The sequence below is a fragment of the Trichechus manatus genome, unplaced genomic scaffold (genome assembly GCF_000243295.1).
Source record: "Trichechus manatus latirostris isolate Lorelei unplaced genomic scaffold, TriManLat1.0 scaffold00066, whole genome shotgun sequence".
In the NCBI taxonomy this organism is placed as follows: domain Eukaryota; kingdom Metazoa; phylum Chordata; class Mammalia; order Sirenia; family Trichechidae; genus Trichechus; species Trichechus manatus.
Window position 1 is genome coordinate 13,795,282 of NW_004444002.1, and position 27,705 is coordinate 13,822,986.

The window sequence follows — 27,705 nt, forward strand, 5'->3', positions numbered from 1 at the left end:
TAATTATGTACAAGTAAGCATCATATAGTAGGCACTTAATAAATTTTCACTATTATTATTACCATCATCATTATTATTGGGTAGAAGAGAAAAAAGAGAGAGAAAAGAAATCTAGTGGCGTTTTCCAAAAAGAATTAATTAAGCAGAAACAAAAAACGATTGTGCTGCCCCATTTTACTAAGCACATCTAAGTAAATTAAATTTAGGAAACGAGGCAATGCTAAGATTGAAAATAAAGGGCAACTTTTTTTTAATGCTTCAATCATTATCAAAACAACATTAGCAACAGAGCACTCCAACCACTGTAGCAAAGGGCCCCAGGCTCATTTATCAGGGCAAAGGCTTCCTGCAGACGAAGCCATAAAACCCAAATTGAGGTGGTAAGGATTGCTCGTGGAGCTGTGCGCATATTTGCAGAAAGCACTCATTGCTTAAATATCCCCAGTGTGGACTACTGTGGACTACTGAAGGAATCCTAAAGAGATTGTGGATCTAGGCCAAGATCAAGATGAGTTTTCTTCAACTTCACGTGGTATAGAAAATAGCTCACAAAGCCACCACGTCAAACTTCATATGAGCAAAGTAGTGGCGCAATTTCCTCAATAATTTGGTCTACCAGAATCTCGGGGAGGAGATATATTTTAGGGAAAAAAACTGTGCCCCCCAATTTAGATTCATTACAATAATAAGTAGTTACAAGAAAAAAGAACTGGATGTTTTTCTTAGTAATTAACAATATATCTACATTTAGTGGTTGCTGGTTTTCCCATGTTTTAGTCTTGTCTCTCCAAATATTTGTTACAGAAAGGATTTGGGGGCAATGTCTCTCCAAATATGGCATAAGTGCTATGGGTCTGGAATCATGATTTATTTTTTCTTATGGGGTGTTTTTTTTTTTCCTAAAAGGGAGGCAGGAAAAGAAAAGAAGTAAAGGAATAACCAAAGGGAATGAAACTAGATAAAGAGTAAGTAGATATCATGTGAAGATTGAAGGGCATCAGCAGTAACAACTTCAGGCATCATTTGGTTGTCTTCTTCACATTTGTTTGCTAGAGTTGTCCTTCTACCTGTCCATACAATTCCAGAAAGAAAGTATATTTGCGTGTGTGTACACACAACTAATAGGTGCTGTCCTCTACCTTCCACCCTTTGTTCACATGACTGGTGTTCACCCTCCATGCTACGGCAGCTAATTCAATCAAAATCCTGTCACAACTTCCTTTCCCTCTGTCTTAGTTATCTAGTGCTGCTGTAACAGAAATACCACAAATGGATGGCTTTAACAAACAGAAGTGTATTCTCTCACAGTTTAGGAGGCTAGAAATCCGAATTTGGGATGCCAGCTCCAGGGGAAGGCTTTCTTTCTCTGTAGGCTCTGGGGGAAAGGTCCTCGTCATCAATCTACCCCTGGTCTAGGAGCTTTTCAGTGCCAGGGACCCCGGGTCCGAAGGATGCACTCCTGGCATTTCTTTCTTGGTGGTAACGAAGTCCCCCTGTCTCTCTGCTGTCTTCTCTCTTTTATATCTCAAAAGAGACTGACTCAACACACAACCTAATCTTGTAGATTGAGTGCTGCCTCATTAATATAACTGTCTCTAATCCTGCCTCATTAACATTATAAAGGTAGGATTTACAACACATAGGAAAATCACATCAGATGACAAAATGGTGGACAATCATACACTACTGGGAATCATGGCCTAGCCAAGTTTTTGAGGGACACAATTCAACCCATGACACCCTCCTAGCCTCATGCTGCCCCAGGCCTAGAAAACATAATCTATAAAATACTGGGCACTGGACAGAGATATGGCCGCTGACATGCAAAGCTCTCAGATGGACAGCCACATCCACTAATCTGCATACTAGGACACCAGAGTAATCACTCTACCATCCCGCTCTAAATAACCAGGCAATGCTTGGAAGATAACATCTGTGGGCCTGATTATTCTGGAAATTAAACAAATCACAAATAATCCATTCTAAAAAAGCACCTTGAGGCCTCAAAGAGTAAGATTCAGCTCTCCACTCCCACTCAATTCTCGTGTCACATCGCTGCTTATCACCCCACTTTCAGCCAGCAGATCAGCTCCAAAACCAATCTAAGAACTACATGAATGGTACATGTATTTTTAAAATCAACCTAAATTATTCATTCTATCGCCAAATTGTTAGTCTCAACAAACTCTTCACAAGAGTCTGATTGCATAAATAGGTTAACAAATACTTCAGGCTTATATATTACACTTCATATAATCAACTCCATATCCCCTGAGGCTTTGACCCAAGAAACTGCTGCGAATGCATGCTTTATTAGCGAATTAGAATAATTTTCTTAGCTAATTCTAAGAATGTCATTACAATATCCCAAATACGTTATAATCAGCCCACCTCACAATTCAAAGAGGTTAATAGTTATAAAGATATCATAAATCTAAAGCTTTGTAATGTCAAGTAGTCAGAAATGCTATTTTTATTTGGACCCCAATTCTCTCTTTGTGGGGCAAGAAAAAGGCAGCTGATTCCATCTGCCGAAATAGGGAGAAGAGAAAGCCCCAATATCCATGATTAATTTTCCCAGTCACAGGAGGCAAGCCTACTGAGGTGGTTAAAAGCATACACTCTAAGAGCCAGGCTGCCTGGGTTCAAACCCAGCCTTCACCATTCTGTGCCTTGGTTTTCCATCTTTAAAATGGGGATACAACTAATAATTATTACCTACTTCATAACAGTCATTGTAAGGATTAAATAAATTGACTTAAAAGCGTATCTAGCACATAGTTCTGTATAGATGTTTGCTATCACCACCACCATCATCATAATCATCCTTAACTGGGTCTTTCTCCTCAGCCTGCTATGATAATCCACGATCCTATAGGACAGAGTAGAACTGCCCCCATAGGGTTTCCAGGGAGCGGCTGGTGGATTCAAACTGCCGACCTTTTGGTTAGCAGCTGTAGCTCGCCATAGCACTTAACCACTGTGCCACCAGGGCTCCACAGTCCTACAAGTTAGCAAAGAGAGATGAAACTTCCTACCCATTCGAGCAATGCCATAGCAGCTTCTGTGATAGTCATACACAGGTATAGGAAGAACTGAGACTCACAAACAGAGGAGAGATAACCACTCACACAAACGGAAAAATGCCAGACCAACAAGCCAGTTTCTCCCTCTTAAATGGTCCTAGTGGTCGGAAGGAGTTTATGCATGTTCCACAAGGATCTACTTCACTCCTGGAGAAAACTGGGCTCCATATGTAATTTAATTTTTTTTTTTGTTTTTTAAACAAGTATCATGGACTAGCTGAAAGTATCATTTACTGTTTCCCCAGAGATTTACAACCTTTCCATACAGGTCAACAGAACCTCCTTGGACAATGATTTTTGACATTACCCACCGTTTCAAAGATTTAAATGAAGCTTCACTGAAACGTGTGTTTTCTTTAACCAGAATCTCTCACGGGGAGGTTTTTGTATCAAGCATTAATCCTGGAATGGTAATTTATAAATTATACTTAGCATTTGAAATCCCAGTGCCCAAAAAATGATGCTTTTCAACAGCACATCTAAAATGATGTCTAGAACTCACCTTGGAAAACTGCAGCATTCTGAATAATTAAGAACTTGAGCTCCATACTGGCAGACTGAAGCAGTTGTTCCATGTTCAATCGTGCTGTTAGTTGGTATTTTTCTTCCATCTTTCTTGAGCAGCATGTTGGGCCCTTGGGGAGACATACTTGCAAATCTGATCCTGAAACAAACAAGTTTTTCATGTTTCAGTAAGCAGAATGTAACACACACAGACACACACACACAAAAGACAAACAAGGCAAAACAATGCATTTCTTTCAGAATACAGTAAAATCTTGATTATTCAAAATTAGTGTTTATCTTAACTAATTTCCGCTTTCTCCCAATTATCCTTATGACTGATTCTTTTTGAATAACCATCAGAATTAATTGCCTAGGTATGACTCATAAATCCTGCATAAACTAATTTATAGCACTACTTATACGTCATTGAACGCCAATATTTAATTTGTCTGTTAAAAGATCAATCTTCACTCCTACAATTTATTCTTCCTGATTATAATTTATGAATGAGAACACAACCAAGAAACAATTTTCAAAATCCCAATTATGATTTCCAAAGGAAATGTATGCCTGGCCAGCTCAATGTTGCTTTTCAGGATAAATGGCTAAAACATCAATCTCACATCAAAGTTTTATTGTTGTTGTTATTGTTTTAACTACAGGTCACAGAGGAAACATTCAGAGATTAGTGATCTCAAATACCAAAATTAATACTCAGACCATCACAAAAGTCCCTTCCAACTCCAACGTCTAGCTTTATATCACCAATGTCAACCCCCTTGTTCCTCTGAGCTCCTGAGATACGTCATCTCTACTTCCCTTATGATGCAGTATGCCTTTTTATTTTTGCATCCCCATAAGGATTAGCTGAATAAACAATCTCACCTCTTCCAAAATTAGGGAATCAGAGCTCTCTTCTCAGTCGTCATCTAACACGTGTGGTTGACCAATTCTTCTTAAAACACTATTCTTAAAACACTCTCTGCCTGCCTTGTTTTAGTAAAACTAACCCCCTACACACACACACACACACACACACACACACACATACACACCAGCTGCTACAGTCACTCTGTATCTGTGTTTCCTTGTTTCCTCTTTTTCTGCCTATTGCTTAAGTGGTCTTTGTCCTCTCCCTCATTCTACAGCTTCTTGAATGATCTTATGTAAACCCATGTGGTAGCTGGAACTCCCTAATCCAGCCCTCCACCCCTCTCCAGTGCTCTGCAATCCCATATTTTCAGCTACCCTGAGAATCTCAAATTCGGCATATCAAAACCTAAATGCAACATCTTCCACATACACACACAGGAAAGTTCCACCCTCTGTTTTCTGTATCTTAGTTAACGATCATCATTCACCAAGTTTTCCAATGATAGAAACCTTTGCCATTCTCAGCTCCTCACTAATGACTCAACATACTCCTGTATCTGTGGAAGTCATCAGCATATGAATGAAAATGGAAGGCATGGGAGTTAGATGAGATTCATTCAGTAAATATTTATTGGGTGCCTACTATGTGCCCATCACTGTGGATAGAGTAATAAACAAAGCAAAGTCTCTGCCCTCATGGAGCTTACATTCTGAGAGCCAACAAAACAAACAGCAACAACACCACCAGCAAATACACACATATATATATAAAATGTCAAGGGGTAACAAGCACTATGGAGAAAATAAAATAAAGTAAGGTTGAGAAAACAAACTGTGGTGTATCCATAGAATGGGATACTACTCAACAATAAAAATAAATGATGCACAGAAACGTGCTACCACATGGATGAACCTCAGAAACACTGTGCTAAGTGAAAGAAGCCAGATCCAAAAAAGTACCTACTCTATGGTTCCATTTACAGGCGTATCTCGTTTTATTGTACTTTGCTTTATTGCACTTTGCAGATATTACATTTTTTACACACGGAAGGTTTGTGGCAACCCTGCATCGAACAAGTCTGTCAGCACCATTTTTCTAACCGCATGTGCTCAGTTCGTGTCTCTGTGTCACATTTTGGTAATTCTCGCAATATTTCAAACTTTTTCATTATTATATCTGTTATGGTGATCTGTGATCAGTGATCTTTGATGCTACTATTGTAACTGTTTTGGGGTGCCACGAACCCTGACTATATAAGAAGGCAAACTTAATCAATAAATTTTGTGTGTGTTCTGACTGCTCTACCAACCGGCCATTCCCCTGTCTCTCTCCCTCTCCTCGGGCCTCCCTATTCCGAGACACAACAATACTGAAATTAGGCCAGTTAATAACCCTACAATGGTCTCTTTAAGTGTTCAAGTGAAAGGGAGAGTTACACGTCTCTCACTTTAAATCAAATGCTAGAAATGATTAAGCTTAGTGAGGAAAGCATAATGAAAGCCGAGACAGGCTGAAAGCTAGGCCTCCCACACCAAACAGTTAGCCAAGTTGTGAATGCAAAGGAAAAGTTCTTGAAGGAAATTAAAAATGCTACTCCAGCGAACACACAATGATAAGAAAGCAAAATAGCCTTACTGCTGATATGTAGAAAGTTTTAGTGGTCTGGACAGAAGATCAAACCAGCCACAACATTCCCTTAAGCCAAAGCCTAATCCAGAGAAAGGCCCTAACTCTCCCAACTCTCCCTAACTCTTTGAAGGCTGAGAGAAGTGAGGAAGCTGCAGAAGAAAAGTTTGAAGCTAGCAGAGATTGGTTCATTAAGTTTAAGGAAAGAAGCTGTCTCCATAACATAAAAGCATAAGGTGAAGCAGCAAGTGCCGATGTAGAAGCTGTAACAAGTTATCCAGAAGATCTAGCTAAGATAATTGATGAAGGTGGCTACACTAAATAATAGATCTTCAATGTAGACAAAACAGCCTTATATTGGAAGAAGATGCCATCTAGGACTTTCACAACTAGAGAGGAGAAGTCAATGCCTGGCTTCAAAGCTTCAAAGGACAGGCTGACTCTCTAGTTAGGGATTAATGCAGCTGGTGACTTATAAATTGAAGCCAATGCTCATTTACCATTCCGAAAATCCTAGAGCCCTTAAGAATTATGCTAAATCTAATCTGCCTGTGCTCTATAAATGGAACAAGAAAGCCTGGATGACAGCACATCTGTTTACAACATGGTTTACTGAACATTTTAAGCCCACCGTTGAGACCTACTGCTCAGAAAAAAAACATTCCTTTCAAAATACTACTGCTCATTTACAACGCACCTGGTCACCCAAGAGCTCTGATGGAGATGTACAAGGAGGTTAATGTTGTTTTCATGCCTGCTAACACAACATCCATTCTGCAGCCCATACATCAAGGAGTAATTTCAACTTTCAAGTCTTATTTAAGAAATACATTTCATAAGGCTATACCTGCCATAGATATGGTTCCTCTGATGATCTGGGCAAAGTAAACTGAAAATCTTCTGGAAAGGATTCACCGTTCTAGATGCCATTAAGAACATTCGTGATTCATGGGAGGAGGTCAAAATATTAACATTAAGAGGAGTTTGGAAGACGTCGATTCCAACCCTCATGGATGAGGTTGAGAGGTTCAAGACTTCAGTGGAGGAAGTAACTGCAAATGTGGTGGAAACAGCAAGAGAACTAGAATTAGAAGTGGAGCCTGAAGATGTGACTGAATTGCTGCAATCTCATGATAAAACTTTAACAGATGAGTTGCTTCTTATGGATGAGCAAAGAAAGTGGCTTCTTGAGATGGAATCTACTCCTGGTGAAGATGCTGTGAACATTGTTGAAATGACAATGAAAGATTCAGAATATCACATAAACTTAGTTGATAAAGCAACAGCAGGGTTTGAGAGAGAGGATTGACTCTAATTTTGAAAGAAGTTCTACTGTGGGTAAAATGCTATCAAACAATATCGTAGTCATCTACTGCTGCTATAACAGAAATACCAAAAGTGTATGGCTTTAACAAAGAGAAAGTTATTTCTTCACAGTAAAGTAGGCTACAAGTCCAAATTCAGGGCATCAGCTCCAGGGGAAGGCTTTCTCTGTTGGCTCTGGAGGAAGGTCCTCATTGTCATCAATCTTCCCCTGAACTAGGAGCCTCTCCATGCAGGAACCCTGGGTCCAAGGGACGTGCTCTGCTCCCGGCACTGCCTTCTTGGTGGTATGAGGTCCCCAACTCCCTGCTTGCTCCCTTTTCCTTTAATCTCTTGTAAGATAAAAGGTGGTGCAGGCCACACCCCAGGGAAACTCCATTTACTTTGGATCAGGGATGTGACCTTAGTAAGGGTGTTACAATCCCACCCTAATCCTCTTTAACATAAAATTACAATCACAAAATGGAGGACAACCACACAATACTGGGACTCATGGCCCAGCCCAACTGATGCACATATTTTTTGGGGGGCATAATTCAATCCATGACAAACAGCATCGCATAATATAGAGAAATCTTTCATGAAAGAAGAATCAATTGATGCCGCAAACTTCAATGTTGTCTTATTTTAAGAAATTGCCACAGCCACCCCACCTTTAGCAACCACCACCCTGATCAGTCAGCAGCCATCAACACTGAGGCAAGACCCTCTCCCAGCAAAAAGATTACGACGCACTGAAGGCTCAGATGATGGCTAGCCTTTTTTAGCAATAAAGTATTTTAAGTAAGGTATGTACATTGCTTTTTTAGACATAATGCTATTGTACACTTAATAGACTATAGTATAGTGTAAACATAACTTTTACATGCACTGGGAAACCAAAAAATTCGTGTGCCTGGCTTTACTGCAATATTCACTTTATTGGGGTGGTCTGGGACTGAACCCACAATATCTCTGAGGTATGCCCGCATATAAAAGTTTAGAAACTAATCTTTAGTGACATAAAGCAGTTCAGTAGTTGCTGGGGCATGGGGTCGAGAGCAAGGAGGGGGTGAGAGGGAGGGATTACAAAAGGGAGTGAGGAAACTTTTGGGGTTGATGAATACATTCATTATCTTGATCGTTCTGATGGTTTCATAGGTGTATATATGTCAGAATTACGTGCAGTTTAGTGTATGTCCATTATACTTCGATAAAACTGTTAAATTTTAAATATATATTTAAAACAAAGTAAGGGAGATAGGTAATGTCATGGTTGGGGGACGGTTCTATTTTATGTAAGGTAGTCAGGGAAAGCTTCTTTTATTAGGTGACATTTGAGCAGAGAGATTTGAGGGAAATGAGAGTTCCACGATTTTATATCCTCCATTAATATTAGCAAATATTAGGGCTCAATGAACATAAGCCCAATCCCCTTCCTTTTCTGCAACTACCATTTTACTCAAACTCTTCCCTTCAAAAAACATTTGTTAAATACTTTCTGCAGTGGGCATGAAAATGTGCATTTCATATCTCCTACTGTGGGGAGCATAATGAACTAATGGTCCCAGCTGCTGCCTTCTGAATTCACTACCATGTTGTTCCAAGGCCACAATTCCCAGGGGCTGCTCCCAAGTCAGTGACTGAGCATGGCAAAGATACTAAGGTAGAGCCAATCCTGAGACACAGGACTCTGCTGACAGGGGACTTGGCTTGAGAACTCCCCAATGACATTGCCAGAGCTTTCTTAGAATTGCACTGCAGTCTAAGATTCTTCCTACTCAACCTTCCTTCCTTCCCTTTCTCTTCCATAGAGGTTAGACCTCCACCACAGTCTGATGGCTCTCCCAGGCTCCTTCAGCTCTCCCCCCATTTTCCCTTCACAAGTCTTTTCCCCAATAAATCTCTTGCACATCTAATTCCATATTGACATCTCTTTCTCAGCGAATCCAGTCTAACATATCTTCTATGTGCCAGGCACTGCACTACATAATGAAAGCTCAACTTTGAACAAGAGACATGAACTCTGCCCTAAGGAGCTCACTGTCTAAAGGAATTAATACAGATAGATACCTCCAAAAAACCAAGCCCAATGCCCTCAAGTCCATTCCAACTCACAGCGACCCTACAGGACAGAGTAGAACTGCCCCATAGGGTTTCCAAGGAGTGGTTGGTGGATTTGAACTGCTGACCTTTTGGTTAGCAGTCAAGCTCTTAACCACTACACCACCAGGGCTCCAATAGATACCTAGTACATAGTAAATGAGTGCAGTGAAGTAGCATCGTTAGATAGGGTTACAAAATGTGTATATAGGATTTAAGCATGACCCATGTCCTCGGCAAAGTAAGGTTCAATGATAAGCATTGAATCTTACTGAAGTAAGGCTAGAAAAATATTCAGACATTTTAGACAGCTTTCCAACAACTGAGGTTTTTAAAAAGGAGGAGACTAGTTAGCCTTAGGTTACCAGAAAATTTATGTTTATTATAGCATCTTATTTCTCTAGGAATTCCTGTTAATCATGGGCTTAATGTGTATATCCAAGTTTTTTCTTATTTGAGAATGAAATCATCAAACCTTGCCTCACATGACATCACTGTTGGAATCCAAGATATTGAATCCAAGCTCTCCACATCCTCCTCCTCAAGGGAGCTGCAGGCAAAAGTGGCCAAGGAAAGCACAGATAATACATATCACCCAATCTAATCCAGCGATGTAATTTATAGGCCTGGATGGAAAGGTGATATTTAATGTGTCAAAATACAATTTGGGGCCTGGAAACACAGAATTCAGATTTATCTCCTATAAATGTCAATATCATGTACAAGCCTTAAACTGATTATAAATACAGTCTAAGCTTAAAAGCTTTATGATTATCTTCAGAAAAAGAACAAAACAGAGCCAGTTCTAGCTCATTGTGTTCTTTCTACATAAGGTTACAAAATGCAATGCTATTCTAGGAATAGAAACCGATGCAGTTTACTGGACCAAGAATGGAAAGATTCCCCTTGGGGAAGAGTGACTAATCTAGATTTAAACAAGGTTGGTTGGGACACATATGTAGACATGAGAAACCCTATACAGTAGATACTTTCCATATATCATGTTCCTGTCCATTTAGCAAGGGTTTATTTACTTTCTTGGGAAGCTGATGCCTAAGTAGTATATGTTTAAAATATCTGTATTTGAATACATTCACAAAATTAAATGTTATAGATAAAATCCTTTGTGTTTTCTAAATTTGCATTGGTGATGACTTCCGGCTTTCAAGAATGGTAGGGTTTCTTTGGCAAGGTGGCTGTTAGTACTGTTCCTACTCCTACCAGACTCTAGCTCGTGGGAGTTACAAAATAATAGGGCTCAGATCTTTTCTCTGTGAAGTTCTGTGAGTTGCTTAGATCTCAGAAGGTAACAAATTGCTGCTCAATGTACCTACAAAATCTCAGGAATGATTCTTTGAATTACTACACTGGTTTGGCTTGCCTTTGATATGATAATTCATAAAGTAACTTCGAGCTTGCATACTGAGTCCCTTCCCTGAGTTGGTCAAGTCTCATCACTATATAAACTCCCACCACTGCAAGAATCTGTTTAGTCAAAAATCTTGAAAAGACTAAAACCTCAAATGAGAACTTTTGGGAAAACAGGGCAGATGTCATGAAGAAAGCTAGATGTTATATTCAAATATAAGAAATGCATACATAGCAATACTTCTCCTCCCTCCCAGTTATCACCGTATGGTTAATCAATAAGCAGGTACAATTGATCTGGGGGCTAAGAGTTAGCTATAGATTTGAGGAAATCAAACATCCATAAACTGTTAACAGTTCAGGATTTCTCAACTAGGAAGGAAAAGAAATATATGGCAAAGGGAAAAGCTTTCGTTTTAAGTAAATTTCATATAACTTATAGACCAGCTTTTAAAAAAATAATAAAAACAAACAAAAAACTCCACCACAAGGCAGTGTAAGAAACAAAGGGAGCCAGCAGAGCGAGACGTATCTTAATGAAATGACAATAATGGAATATAACTATTTCAATGTATGTGTACACACACAAAAAACAGAAAGAAATAGAGAAAGAATTTACAGAAAATCCTCATCAACTAAACAAAGAATTTCCCTGGGAAGTGAATTCCAAATGGGAGGCCTAAAAAGTAAAACCATGGGCAAATGACCAAGGAGGTACACTGAGAAATGGTCCAAACTTGTGTGAGTAAAAGCAGAAAGGTCAAGTCAAGAAATAAGATGCAGCCTACAAGAAACCCAATAGTAAACAGAAAAACCTTCTTTAAGTATATGAGGAACAAAAGAAAGTTAAAGGTCAGTGGCCCCTTTATTAGATGCGGAGGAAAAGTAATTGTGGGCCACATTCATCAAAGAGGTACTCCCATTTTTTTTCTTGTTTTTTTTTTTTTTTTTTTTTGTAAAAATAGAATTCAACTAGAAAATAGACATAGAGACAAGCAATATAGCCTGCGATGGAGATAAGGAGAATACTTAGCAATTGACTATTCAAATAAGCCAGAAAGGTTCAGCTCTTTAGGGCTTAAGAACTTGCATCCCCAGATGCTAAAAAAAAAAAAAATATTAACTGAAGTCATTACAGGGCTGCTAGTTCTCATTGATTTTGGAGGATTAAAATGCACCTTCATACTATAATCTCCTCTCCTAGACTGTAAACTTCGGAAGAACAGAGAATGACTCCCATCTCCTTTGGGGTACCCCCTCAATCCCAGTCAGCCCTGTGTGCAAAATTTTGAATTAATGAGGACTGCAGACTGAGAACACTAGCAAAGAACTTTGAGTCTGTCTGTATCTAAAGAGGGAGTGGAGACAGATGACCCTGAAAATTGTACATCTGTATGTTTAACTTTGATCTTGCAAAAATATTAGGAAATACTATAAAAATTAATCTGCAAACATCTTGAAGACACACAAACAGATGTTTCGCTCAAAAGAAATATGAGGTAATTTATTTCTAATTATTTTGAGACAACGTCATGCTTGCACATTGGGTTCAGTTCTGAGTCCCATTACTGAAATGGGATATTGGAGCTATGAAAACTTTTTCTCTGGGGGATTATTCCCATGTGTATCCAAGCTGGGCACTCTTACCGTTGCCTTGCTTCCAAGAAGTTCAACCACAGGTGGTCCGCAAAAGGCTCCCTCCTGATGCCTACCCTTGTGCCAGGGCATCTCTTAAGGCTTGCTACCCATAGCTTTGCCTTCTTGACCTCCATCACAGATCCTTCCCTTTGGGCCCAGTTCTGGCTCTTTGGTGGCTCCATTCAAACACTTGACATTTTAGACTGCTCCTCATTCCCTTTAGCCACCTATCCCAGGACTGGGACTTCAGTTCCTCTTTGCCTTGAAGTCTTAGGCTCAGCACACTCACTTGGAGAACCCATTCCAGGTCTGAGCCCTGTCCCTAACTGGAAAAAGAGAGTGAACAATGTGTATGGAGCTGTTTAAATATGCTGGTTCCATTTGATTCTATTCCAATTCAATAAGTATTGATAGCCTGGAGGCCAGCATCATGGTAGGCACTGTTGGGCAGGAAAAAGCAAAAGCACTTGAAGATATGGCCCCTCTATTAAAGATACTTACAATGTAATCCTAGCCCCACCACTTGCTAGCTGTGTGAGGAAGGGTAGGCTACTTAAGTATCTATAAGATGAGAATATCAACAGTACTTACCTTACAGAGTCATTGCAAGGATTAAGTGAGATTATGCATGTAAAGCTCTTAGCTTTCTTGGTACAAAGTAAATGCTTAATATATGTTAATTAAAAATAAACAAATAGAAAATAAATTCTCACTGAGAGACCAGACTTTCTCACACACACACACACACACACACACACACACACACACACAGAGCTAGAGAATAGTAAATAGTTGGCATATGGTTACATGACAAAATATGCAATATATTTTCTGAGGTGATGAAAATATTCTATATTTCAGTTGGGGTAATGATTACATCCACCACCTGTTTGTCATTTTTTCATACTGTGGTGGATTGCGTGTCACTATGATGTTGGAAGCTATACCACTTGTATTCAAATACCAGTAGGGTCACCCATGGGGACAGGTTTCAGTAGAGCTTCCAGATTAAGAAAGGCCTGGAGATCTACTTCCAAAGATCAGCTAATGAAAATCTTGCAGATCACAACATTGTCCAACTTGCTTGCTTTGGACACATCATCAGGAGGGATCAATAGCTAGAGAAGGACATCCTGTTTGGTGAAATAGATGGCCAGCAAGGGCGTGAGACCCTTGGTGAGATAGACTGGCCCAACAGCCACAATGATGGACCCGAACATGCTGTTGATTATGAGGATGATGCAGGACTGGGCAACAATTCATTCTGTTGTACGTGGGGTCACCATGAGTTGGGAGTCAACTCAATGGCAGCTAACAAAAACAGTGGTTACATGGGTGCATAATTTGCCAAAACTCATTGAACTGCTCACTTAAAACGGTATGTTTGATTGTTTGTGAATTATAGCTCAATACAATTGATTTTAAAACTATGCCATAAAGACAATAACTGCTAGGAAAGGGAATGTTCACCAGAGGCTCTAGGGGTCAAAGAAGACTTGCAGGCTTGAGCTGGACCATAAAGGATGAGAAGGGTTTGGAGAGGCCAATGAGGGAAATGTTTTTGGCACCAGTGGAGTAGTGGGGCAAAGCTAACCTGCCTGATGTAAACCTGGGATCTGGGGCATAGCTAACAGGTAAAATGGGCCAGAATTTGGAGGGCCTTCAATACAGGCAGAGGCCTATGGGCTTGACCCCACAGGCAGTAAAGGACCACTGGAGGTTCTCCAGCAGAGGCATAATATGATGAAGAGTGATATTTAGGAAGATTAGTACAGCCTGAGATTGGGAAATGGACTAAATAACCCCTCAAGGTCACTTCTAGTTCTCCAGTTCTCTAATTACCTTTATTATTATAGCTAGTGACTATAAATTTTCAAAAATCACATTAGAAAGCACATTAAAGAACAGAAGAAATAGTAATGTAGACCCTGATCCTCACTCTTTTCTAAGAGCAGATAAAACACATTCAAACAGCAACATAAGAGAATGAATCGTCAGGGCTCAGTAACAATGAAAATTGAAATATTTTCAACATAGTATATATATGTGTATATATATATGTACATATATATAGACAGATCATTTGACACAATTCATTGCCAAGGTCTGCCTTCCGAACCGCAGATTGTTTTTTGCTAACAAAGGTACATTGTGCTAAAAATAATAATGTAATATTATCATTAAAGTAATATTAAGCAAATGAATTAATGATATCCAGAACTGGTTGCTTCATGACTTTCAGGGAAAATAACAGGTACCTATTAAAATTATCCAAAGGAGTAAGTGCAGGTTGCTCTACTAATGAACCAAAAGACATCTCAGGCATTTTTAAAAGGTATTTTTTCAAGCAGAGGACAAGTCAATTAGCTATCCAAAAATATTAACTAATTTCTTTAGCATATAATAGTGACTTGCTATTAGATCAGTGCCTTTTCCCCTAATTAATCATTATCTAAATCAAATCTTACACGCTCATTAATTTCTCACTAATCAAGATAGGAATACAGATGAAAGAAATGGCTGTATTTGAAACCAGTGGGGAAAGTGATGATTTCTAGTGGAAGAAATCTTCTTAGGGAACCCAGCAGAAGGTTACCCTTATGTCATTTGGCCTGAAAGAACACGATCTTGCAGAGGATGCACCCGGGTATCAGGAGTTCAGACTTGAACTCAAAGACTGTGCCTGGAGCCACCATAGACTCTGCCTTTGTCAAAGGCAGGCCAAACTGTCACTAGCACACTGGAGTACTGGGAGTTTAAAGCAACCCTGGAGATAAGCCAGTCTCTAAGCCCAAGAATTAAAGAATGAATTACCTTTATCTCTACTGCCAAGTGCCAATTAACTGCATATCATTTCATGCCCAGCAAAGGTTGAATCATCAGATCGCTACACTGTCCCACAAAGAGGCTCTTTCTGGACCACATTCTCAACCAGCAGTCAACACGTGGTCTGGGAATACAAATTCACCGATTACATTCAGCCTGCCAAAGTGGGGAACGATTCATTCATCCAGCATTTACTGAATGCCTACACTGTGCCACAGACTATGCCCAACCCAAGGAATGCAATCTTGAACAGCACACAGTCCCTGCCCTGGAGTTCACAGACTGGTCCAGGAAATAGACTCTCGACCTAATAAGAAACCTCTAAATCATTCTAGATGTCTCACTCACCCCTATCCCCTACATCCAAATATCACTCAGTCCTACTGATACGGCCTTTGAAATGTCTCTCGTTATTCCCTCCTTTCACCTGGACAACTGTAATAGCCTCCAAATTGGCCTTTCTGCCTCTATGCCCTCCGCCACCCAAGTCGCAGAGAGGTATTCCTAAAGTACATATCATTCTCCTTCTTAAAAAGCTTCCAAGCAAGTGGAGCAGGGGCACAAGGTTGTGAAAATGGGTGGCATATTCAGGCACTGCCAAGGAGCCTGGTAAGGCTAGAGGGAACATTGAGCTGGTGGACAGTGGCCAGGGTCAGAAGATGAGGAGCTATGGGAGTCCTGCTACAAGATGACTCCTAGTCATCTTTGGGTTGAATTCTCACAGGAGAGAATGTTGGAGCCAGCATAATGAGATGAACTCCAAAAGCTTTCCCTCCCGTGAATTCCCATTGCACTCTCCATTCTTTATAAAGGCACTTCTCACAGTCTCTAACTTGCATCACAGTTATATTTGGATGCCTTATCTTCGCTAGATTTAAGTTCCTTGAGGGCAATACCCTTGACTGACTCATCTTTGTATCTCCAGAGGCCCACTGAAGTTTGGGCTCTGTGCCTTCCCTTTGACTTGGAGGTAACACCAGAACTTCAAAGAGTTCCATTTTGAAGGAATTAGGTCAGATTAACTGATGCCACTAGGGCAACTTGTAGAACTAATAAAAACAAAATTAGGCTGGAGAACAACTCTGGTATTGAGATGCAGAATCTTTTAGTTTAGAATTCTGCCAAACCCAAAAACCAAACCCACTGCCATCAAGTCGATTCCGACTCATATCAACCTTATAGGACAGAGTAGAACTGCCCCATAGGGTTTCCAAGGCTGTAACCTTTACAGAGGTAGACCACCACATCTTTCTCCCATGGAGTGGCTGGCGGGTTCAAACAGCCCACCTTTCAGTTAGCAGCCGAGCACTCTAACCACTGTGCCACCAGGGCTCCTTAGAATTCTGCCAGAGGGACTAAACTAAGGTAATGTTTCTGTCTCCCCTAGCCATTCCTTCACTAATTGTTATTCTACTCAGATTAGTAGCTGAGATCCTGTCTTTATTTTTCAGATACAATCTTCAAATAGACTGGAGGCATAGCGGAGAATTTCTACACCTTAGGCCCAATCTAGAGGAGCCCTGGTGGTGCAGTGGTTAAGGGCTTGGCTGCTAACAGAAAAGTCAGTGGTTCAAACCCACCAGCCACTCTGCAGGAGAAAGATGTGGCTGTCTGCTTCCGTAAAGGTTACAGCCTTGGAAATCCTATGGGGCAGTTCTACTCTGTCCTATAGGGTTGCTATGAGTCGGAATCAACTCGACAGCAATGGATTTTTGGTTTATGGCAGGCCCAATCTAAGTGCTAGGCCCTTTCCACTGTGTATGAAATCACAGCAGGTGGGAAAGAGCCATTCCCTACAAAAACTAAAGTGTTCATATCATCTGCTCTGCTACCAAATCAGCTGTGTGACTTAACCAAGTACCTTGTCCACTCTGGGCCTGTTTTCCTCAAGTGGACCGCATTAGATGAGCCCCAAAGTAATTTCAGCTCTGAGAGTCTAAGTTTCCCAACTGGAGGTCAATCAATAGTCACTGAGCCCATTCTGGACTGTTCATTGGGCAGAGACAAAAGAAGCAAAGGACTTGCTTCCTGCCATCTAGGAAGGCTTCATCTACAGCACTTAAATACACATGAATGTGGATATGGGGCCGAGACAAAGATCAACAACTCTGAGCCTTTACAGGGCTGCACCCCATATAATAACCACATCCTCTAGTATATGCCTATATTTACCTCCAGAGGCCAACTAATGGCAGAGAGCTTCCTGATGGGATGGCATGTGGTGGCAAAAGGAAAGAATCTAGGCTCACATAGAGCAGGATGTGAACCCCAACTCTGCCACTTAATAGTCATCTGACCTTTGGCAGGTTACTTAATCTCTGAGCCTCAGTTTCTTTATCTATAAAATGGGGACAATAACACCCATCTGTCAAGGTGGTTGGGAGGATTAAATTCAATTCTTATTTAATGTTTCCCCAAAAACATGCCTCAATTTCCTGCTTCCCTGTTTTACTCACGTTATTCCTGTCCCTGGAATGTTCTTCCCCTAGCTTCAGCTATTAAAACCTTCTCCTTCATAATGTCTCTCTCAAATGTCTCTCTCATAATGTTTTCTATGCCTCCTCCCTGCCTAGCTGCCCTCTTTCTACAAATAAACCACGTGAACTGTCATCTCTTAGAAATGTACCTCTCTAACACTGTGTTTTGGTATACTTTTCTTATCCCAACTATTAAAGTTCCTATAGGCAGGAACAATATCTCAGTCATCTCTGTATGCCCTGACATGGCCTGCTAAATAGTACTCACTCAACAGATGCTTGCTGAATGAATGAATAAATACTCAACAATGAGAGCCTGCTTCCTAATGTAGTAAGCTCCCCATCTCTAGAGGCATTCAAGCATGATGTGGGTAGAAATGTCAAAGATAACATAGAAGGGACTCCTGCAGTTGGTAGGAGGCCAGTCTGGTGATCTCCAAGATTCCTTTTCCTGTTTCCATGATGAACATACTCTAACTAATCTCCTTACACACCATTGTCACTGGTACACTCTGTTCTTGCATCAGAAAAGAGATGCCCCACAGTCATGAATGTTAGAACTGGTTCTTTTGTCATAAGTATGACAGAGTTTCTTTAAACAATTATATCTCATCTATGACAACTATATACCACTTTGCATGCCAGTTGTACCTAAAACTCTGTATATCTGAAACTAAAAGCACAGTCTTTTGCTTTACAGATATTTTTGGCTTCCAAAACTCCCTGTAGCAGACATTTTGGCAAATCATGAAGACTAGATGGAAAGCTGAAGTAGACTGAAAGCATACCATCATCTTGATCCTACAGATCCTGTGAAACAGTTCTTCAGGTGAGTAAAAAGCAACAGTTGTCTTCTCATGGCTGAAGTGTTTAGAAAACTATTGTCATTTTTTTTAAGAAAATAAAATCCAACAACAGTCATGAATTAAGACATAAAGTCCATGCTGAGGATTGCAGTAGGTAGCCTGCTCTGTTTCAGAACTCTTCTGGTCCAGAGCAACTTGGCTAAGTCATTTTGCCTCTATGTCCTCCATTTAACCATATGGAAAATGGGTTAACAGCAGTTGCCACCCACATCCCTCTCAGGAAACACACTGACCATTTTACAACTGACTTGAAGAAGCTTCCCTAGAACAAGTTCCCATAGAGTTGAGAGCTCTGGGAAGTTGGGCACCAGAAAGCTCTCCCTCCCTCCCGCTCTACCCCACATAAAAGTATCTCCCTAGTAATGCCTAAAAACGTTTCATCATGGGGGAGTCACTACTTTGGTTAAGCAATTTCATCAGGCATTGTCTTAAAGTGTTTAACACTCCTTGAGTAATTCCCTCTTACCTCAAGGCTAAAGAGTTTACTGGGGATCTTCCTCCAGCACAGGAAAGGAGGTAGGTGGAGAGAGGGAAGGGGAGGCAGCACAGAACACCTGAACAGGGACTAGGAGAATGTCAAAGAGGAGAGAAAGATCAAGAAAAAAAGAGGGACTAAAACCAAATTTTATCTAGGGTCGGCCCTGAGAAAGTAATATTAACAGAGCCCAAACGTTACTTTAACAGTAATAGCCCTATATATAAGGAAGAAGGCTTGCAGAAGTGAAACGTACTAACACAGCTTCAGTCTTTGACCCATATTCCAGAAGGGCTGGTAGAAAGGGGCTCAGATCAATCCAAATGCCTCATCCTCATTGCTCAAAGGCATTTGTTTTCTTATGTTTAACGAATTAGGCATGTTTGAATACATGAAAAAGAATTGTTGCAAGCTATTAGCAATTACATCACCACAAAGAAAACCAGGCACTAATGGAAGATGCCTATCAGTCTGGGCCTCCAGGATTTGGTGGGCGTTTCCCCTCCTGTTACACCTGCCCTAGTCTTCAGCACTTCCGGAAATGCTGTTTAACCAGCTCCCAGGCAAATCTTTTCGATGCCCAATTGCCCTTCGTGCAAAGAAGCTTCTCCCAGCTCTAATGGCTAACCTAAATTTCAGTTTCAAGCCATTGCACCTTGTAATTACATTCTCAGCCACTATAAATAATCCGTGCCCTCTATTATATCTTTTCCCTTTCCCTATGATAGGAACCCGTGGAAAAGGGAGTCAGTCGCCTTGTTAGTACAACATACACAGGGCACCTGAGCAAAACGTAACCAAAGGAAAATGAAACACTCACTCTCGATCCCCAAGTGAGAAGCACCGTTATTGACCTTTTCCTTTTCCCTATCTTTTAGATGATCTGAATGTCCATACTGACGTGCTCTAGTGCTGTGGCATTTATGCCATCTTGGGGAATAGCTGTGTAAATGCTCCAGTAATTTTATACATCTTCAACATACCGTTGTGTTAGAACTTGAGGATCTGAAGGACTGGGAAGGACAGATCCTCCTCCTCCTCCCACCCTCATGTAGTATGAATCAAAATCCGCACTAATTGGCCCTCCTCCTGCATGTCACTGAAGTCTAGACTTGGTGGCAACCCCTTCCTGTGGAAAAGATTTAATGGAGGAGAAAGTGCACGGAGGGGAGCTGGCAAGCAAACCACTGCAGAGCAACTTATAAGAAACCTGGAGACGGGTTTGGGGCAGAGCTTCTTCGTTCAGGTGTGAACCCTTGCTGAGAGTCTGCATTTCTAACAAGCCCCCTGCATTTCCACCCCATATATACTGAATCAAAATCATAGACACGCACACACTTACTTCACTTGTTCACTTTACCCTGAACCAAATGTCCCCTAAAATTACGGAAAATCTAAGTTATTAACACAGCACATAAAAGACTTTTCAACAATGCTCAGTAGTGACTTTTTTGGGCGCTATGAAAAAACAAAAAATAAATTACCCAAACAGGTGATTTGGAGGTTTTCCTTCTATTCCCATGATATTACTGAAAAACTCAAAAATTGTCAATAGTAACTGCATTCCCCGTCAAGCTGTGGGTGATTCAGATATAGCGCTCTCCAGAGCCCTGTGGTGCGGGATACTAAAGGCAGTGCCAGGAGGGCTCTAGATCAAACTGAGTGAACCAGCCTGGATCCAGGGGGTCCCTGAGGGCTGCTAGTCGTATATGACCTGCCTTCAGAAAGACCAACAAATCTTGAGACCATAGCAACTTGGTTCAGGAATATCCGCCTCGTTTAATTTTGACTTTTTTTTTTTTTAATGAGAACTGAAATAAAGTGACCACGTATGTCTAAGGAGTGCTGGGTTTAAGGTGGCTACTGCTACACTGAAGGAGCCCTGGTGGCATAATGGTTAAGCGCTCGGCTTCGAACCTAAAGGTCTGTAGTTCGAACCCACCAGCCTGCTCCGCAGTCTGCTTCCATAAGGGTTACAGCCTTGGAAGCCCCATGGGGCAGTTCTACCCTGTCCTATAGGGTCACTATAAGTCGGAATCGACTCGACAGCAATGGGATGGCTGCTACGGTGAGCTGGGGCAGCAATGCAAACAGGCTGATACAATCGCTGAGGTAGCTCAACTGGGAGAGAGGATGACCGTCACTGAACAGGAAAAGCAAATGCCTGTGACCACAAGCCACTGCTCTTCCCATGCCCTCCTCGTTCCCCAGGCAGATGTGGAGACTCCTCCATGCATGGCCCCAGGGGGGGCAGATTAACCAGTAAACACGGTACACACCAGCTTACGTTAAGCAAGGCTTACTTGTGTTTACTTGCTGCTTTGTAGTGCACAATTTCACATGGGTTTCACCACATCAAACATCAAAAGGTGAAATTGTTCACTACAGATTAGTAAATATGCACAAGTAAGTCCCTTTGTACCTTGCTTGTTGCATAATCCGGCCCTGCATGGCCCTCATCTGTCTACACGCCTGCCTCCCCCACCAATAGCACGGAGACTGGAGGATTTGACTTCGATTCCCCAGCATGTCACACATACTAAAAGTTGATTTCTGGAAGAATTACCAGAAACACTGGGTCCGTCACGGAAGTAGGGGTTACGAACACCACTCTGGAACCAGACTAAAAACCCACTGCCAATTCCAACTCATAGCGACCCTGTAGGACAGAGTAGAACTGCCCCAGAGGGTTTCCAAGGCTGCCTGGATTTAAATCACTTCATAGCTAATGGCCCTTGGACGAGTGCCTAAACTTCTTTAAGCCTCAGTTTGCTCATCTGTAAAATGGGGGAAATAATAGTACCCAGCCGGTAGTGTTGCTGTGAGGCTACAATAGGATGTTGCCCATAAAGTGCTTAGCGCAGAGCCAGGCTCAATAAATGTTAACGATTATTAGCACCGCCCCCACCACAGGTGCTCAATAAAAACGTGCTGAATTGAAGGCACACCAGCGGGAATGACTAGCAGATGTGAAGGCGGCCTGGGGTTTTTCTTTCTTTCTTTCTTTTTTTTAAGTTTTTCCCACCTCACTGTGCACCAGATGACCTCGAGACTTTTTTTTTTTTTTTTAAAGAAAAAGGATAGACTGGGGATAGTTAGGCTACACTTTTGCTGATCTTCAGTTTTTCATTCAGGGTGGAAAACCAAGTCTGGCAAAATCAGGCAGATGATTTTTCCGAGAAATATGACAACGCTATTAAAAACTCTAAATGAAAGTTATGTAATGAGCATGAATCTGAATACATTTAAATTTCCTCTAGATCCAGTAATTCCAGCAACATCCTTACATATTTTCAAAGTGGACTTTTGCAAATGTGAGGAAACCAAGGCCCTTAAAACATAACAGAATTCTTCCAGGGTTGAGGGGTGGGGGGTGGGGGTGGGGGGGCGATGCACAATTGTCATGAAAATTAACCCCTGAAAATGCACAGGATTTTATTACCAAACAGATGCCTGAGGAGATTACTAGATTTTTAGGGTCTTTACTATCAAGAGAGCAACCTGCATGCCTGAAATAATTAAGAAGAAGAGACTCAATTATCTAGTAAACTGAAATTTCAAACCACCCTGCTTACCTAAATGAGAAAAGCTGCTTAGACGAAAGCATCATTACTTCTATTTAGACAAGCCTTAGCAAAGATATACGAAGAGCTAAAGAATGGGACCCCACATTCTTCCATAAGCCACAACAATGCCTGTGTATGTAAATAGGATTTTCAATAACCCAACGGAATCTGGAAAAAAATGTTTTCATTATTGTCTCTGAACAAATGCAAATACAGAAGATGAAAGTCAAGGGGCTTTCACTATGATGGGGGCACTGCATACGCTAAACTATTTATTCTATGTGAGTCTGAGCCTGGATTCCAAGTGGATTTAAGAAATAGGCAAGGCTCTCCTTAAAAAAAGTCCGAGTACAATATAAGGAGGCAAGTTGGACTCCATGGCAAGTTGAGTGTGTATGTAATCAAAAACTTAGTTTAAAAAGAAATAAAAGTAGTAGTAGATATCTATTTACCTTTATTTGGCAGCCTCTTCCAAAATCTGGGCCAAAATATAAATATCCCTGCCTCCATCATCATCCCCATCTGACAATCAAACACTCCAGCATGACCATAACAACCTCCAGGCACAAACTAAAGCTCATTAAAGGCTATATGAAGGCTATTTATAGAAGAACTAAACAAAGAAGGAAAGAACTATTAGCAAAATTAATTAGACTGTTCATACTTTTGACAACTATTACTATTTGTTTGAACTCAAGTGTCTAGTTCCTTTATTGACAGGTATTGATGACTCTAGAGATAACACGTATCTAGAGTCTTAAACTGACCCTGTATTTTTTTGGTTCAAGGTCTCAGGTTTTGACCTATACTCTGTATATCAGCCTTCCTGTTGCTGTTTAGGCAGCTGATAAGAGGCAGAAATCCTTCTTGCTCATTAGGCCATTAGCTGCTGTTAAGCAAAGGGCTGGGGGGGGGGTGCTCAGTGGCCCAGAGGAATGTGTCGGATTCCACATATAAAGCCAGCCCCCGATTTGGGGTTAAGAATTTAACCTGAAAAGGCTGACAAGTCATAAATTTACCTGAGGTTCATGTATATGTGTGACTTTCACAGTTTATATTTCCTAGCCAAGGCCCAAAGTCAAAACATGCCCCTGATTAATGAATGGTACTAATTGTTATTCCTGACTTGAGAACATTAGTCTTTATCCATAATATTTTCTTAAAAAACACACAGTCTCATACCTAAAACTCTCTGGCTTAGGGGAGTTTGGATAACTAGTCAGGGAAAACAACAGGAAGAGGAGCCTAATGTTATCTGTTCCTCGGTGCTACCATTTTGGTAGTCAAGATTGACTCAACAGCTTCCAATTCATTGTGTCCATCAAGCAACGTGCAAAAGAATGTTCTACAAATCTAAACATCTGAGATAAAGCAACCATCTGTGACTCTACACAAAAAATGAGCTGGGGCCGAAGTGGGGGTGCAGGGCTGAAGTGTCTTCAAGCACATTTTGTCTAACTTATCTTGTTAAATATTTATACACAAGTGCATAACCTAACAACCTTGGCCAAGCTTGAAAGAGATAATAGATACAGGACAAACAAAAGATCCCCATAAGTATAAAGACAAAGAAAAAAAAAAATCAAGGAATAATCTAATTGGAATACACTCCCTAACCTGAAGTCAAATTTGAAACGGGGACAACAGAAACCCACAAGTGAAACAATGTGCCTGGAATGTGATAACTTCACTAGGGAAAAGCAGGCTATAATTTAGTTAGCCTACAAGGTAGGTGTCAATTCTGCTCCACACTAGCAGTGCTTCAAAGGGGCTCCCTTACCTTTAGAAAAAGAAAAGGCATTCAACGTAAGAAAAAATATTTCTAAGAACAAAGATGTAATTTGCATTCATTGAGAATTATGACAAAGTGAGAAAGAATGTAAACTACATAGCAATGACCTGAGGTACTCCACTCGATACATCTAGCCTTGGTCTGTCTGTACAAAATGCCTTTTAAATACTCAAGAGTTCTTAGAAAGAGGAATGTAAATTCATCCGTGAGTATTTTAGAGCTCCTCATTTTCAAACTAAGGAATCGAATTTCGCAATATCCCAAGAGAAGTAACCAGGTACCCAAACCAAATATGTGGGCGGAAATGGGAAGCCTGTTTTCTCTCCAGAATCACTGAGGGCAGGCAGATACGGAGGAGGCAGAGGAAGACGGGGGCAGAGAGAAAAGAGAAGCAAATGAGGATCTATAGGAAAACGCTACAACTTAAAACTAAAATGCTGAGGAAAATAGAAAATGCTCCACTCAACTTTTTTTTTTAAAAGAAGAAACACAAAACCGTTCAATAAATATAACAAACCATAAAAACACCTTCTGTTGTAAATTATAACCAGTTGAGAGTGTGTGAGGGTGGAAAGGAGGAAGGGGAAAGAGGAGATGTGGGGAAGAGTCCAACAGACAGACAAAGGAGGGCCCTCCGTAGGTTTGGAGGTATACGGAGTCACAGAAGGGCTGTGATGAGTGTGCGCAGCTACAGGTGTCAGAGTCACTTGGGCTACTTATTACTCTATGAAATGTTGATGTGCTTTTCAGGAATTTTACCCATTTTACCCAGATTCGTTAGTTTGCAATAAGTGTAATCGCCACTAGGGCCTAATTCGAAAATAAAACTAGATCTTGTTGAGGAGTGGAGGGAAGACTCTGAATGATTAAATAAATGCTGGTTCCAATGTCCCCGTCAGGCTTTGGGACTGAGGCAACCTCACTCTCTCAAAGAACAAAGAAAAGGCAACCTGACAGATTTTGAAGGCCAAAGGAACCTTCAGGCAACATTATTAAATTGACCCACAGCATTGAAGTTTCAAAGGCAAGAAATGACTTAGGTTTTAGAAATTAACACTAGTATAAAACCTTCAGAATTCCATGGGGAAAAATAAACCTTTGTTTCCGAAATAAACTTTGAAGTTTAAAAACAAAGCAGAAAATCTGTTTCTGTAAACAGAAGGGACTATTTGAAACACTGAGCACAGTTCTTCTATGGCTCTTTGAAACATTTCAAAAGTTCCACTCTGACTTCTGGGAATGGCCAGAAAAGATCCACCCCAGAATGCCAGCAAAGGAGGAAGTAGGAAACCATTAGTTCCCAAGGATAGGAGCAAAATTATCTCAGGAGATATCTGCCTCTGGCCACATGAAATTAAACCAAGGTCTAGATTAGAACTTCTACCCATCTGGTAGAGCAAAGACCGTGTTTTCCAAACTAGTCACAAAGATATTAGCCACTGAGCAGAGATTCTGCCAGAAGTCTCTACCTCATTCATTCTCTTATTCTCATTCACATTCATACTATCTCTCTCTCTTCCCCTCTCTCACTATCTCCTTCCCTCTCTCCCTCCTCCCATAAAGTTCTTGCACATAGGTCTCTGAGGCCACATCAATAAATGGGTGAAGCAGAGCATAAATATGAGAAAACAAAAGAACTTTTATCTATTATGTGCAAGATCCTCTCATAGGTGCTGCAAGGTTCTGAACAAGGAGCTTACACTGGGAAGCGGCCCTTCTCAACTTTAATGTGCATACAAATCACCTGGGGATCTTGTTAAAATGCAGATTCTGATTAAGTAGGTCTGAGGTGGGGCCTGGGAGTCTGCATTTCTCACAAGCTCCTAAGTAATGCCCATGCTGCTGGTCCATAGACCTCACTTTGAGAAGCAAGGTTCTAGTACGGATAAAGTCGGATACATAAGTACAAGAGCAAGCAAGAATCAAGGCCATAGGAGAAGTATAGTGGGAGCAGGAATCAAACAGGGAAAACAATCATATCTAGTCACGGGGAATCATGGAGTGACTCCTGAAGAAGGCATTGCACTGAGGCCTTGAAAGACAGATAGGACTGAAGCAGACAATGATGACAGGAAGACGCTGAGGTGGTCTATAAGCAAAGGCTTGGAGACAGACAACTACAGGGTCCTTTGAGCAATGAGTCTGTAGCTCATTATGCTGAAATTGAGGGAATACATACCAAGGGGAGCTAGAAACATTGCCTGGAGATAAAACGATGGAGACACCAGGCTAAATTATCTAAATTTGATCCACTAAGCACTGGAAAGCTACTGAAGATTTTGGCCTAAAAGAGCTGAACTTTTAAAAAATGAATCTAACAGCAAGGAATCAATCAGGGTGAGAGACATGATGGGACGAAGACTTGCAGGGCTTAGCCACTTAATTTGGATGGAGGATGTGTAAAATGAGAAGTCAAAGACGACTTTAAGTTTGAAATCTGGGGACCAGATAGAGATACCATCATCAGAAATGTAGAGTGTTAGAGAAAGGCAGGTTTGTGGGGATGGGAAAAGAAAGTGATGCATGCACTTTGGCTCTGTTGCAAGTGAAGCACTGGCAGGACTTCCAGATGGAGATGTCCAGCAGGCAACTGGGAAACACTGACTGAACTGGAGATCAAGGAAAAGGTCAGGTTAGAAAGAGATGGGAGAGTGTTTCAAAGAGCGAAGATAATGAAGTCATGGGAATGGATGTGGGAAAGAGTAAAAAGAACAGAAAGGGCAAGGGACAAACCTACTGGAACACTTACATCTACTGAAGGGTGGGAGGAAGAGCGCAAACAAGCAAAGACAGAATCAGTTTTACAAGTAGGAGGGGAACCCTGAGTATACAATGTCACAAAAGTCAAAGGAGTGTGGGAATTTAAGTCAAATACTTTATATCCAGAGCATATTCCTTCCCCTCTTAGTCCAGTCGAGTATAGTGGAAAGATTAGGAGCTATGGAGTGAGACCAACCCAACCGCAAATCCTGGCTCCACCATTTATACAACCTTTGAAAAATTAAATCTTTCTGGGCCTCAGTTTCTTTTTATATATATTTTTTTTCCCCATACAAAAATGTATACATACTTTGTTATGTGACTCTACTTACTCTTCCCATATTGTGACAGCACACTCCTCCTTTCCACCCCTGATTCCCCATGTCCATTCAACCAGCTCCTAACCCTCTCTGCCTTCCCATCTCACCTCCAGACAGAA

At 40.9% G+C, this 27,705-nt stretch overlaps 1 protein-coding gene across 3 annotated transcripts in view; it reads right to left on the reverse strand.

Annotated features, from left to right (window-relative positions):
* GPC3 (glypican 3) overlaps positions 1–27,705 on the reverse strand; it is a 511,040-nt gene that overhangs the window by 467,516 nt on the left and 15,819 nt on the right. The window contains exon 2 of one of the 3 annotated variants that reach the window (XM_004379637.1): positions 3,637–3,750. The exons of 1 other annotated variant lie outside the window; for it this stretch is intronic. In XM_004379637.1, the coding sequence (XP_004379694.1) occupies positions 3,637–3,750 (114 nt within the window). Of the gene's footprint in view, positions 1–3,588; positions 3,751–27,705 lie in introns of all 3 variants that reach the window. One more of the 3 variants, XM_004379636.1, reaches the window with a different exon arrangement.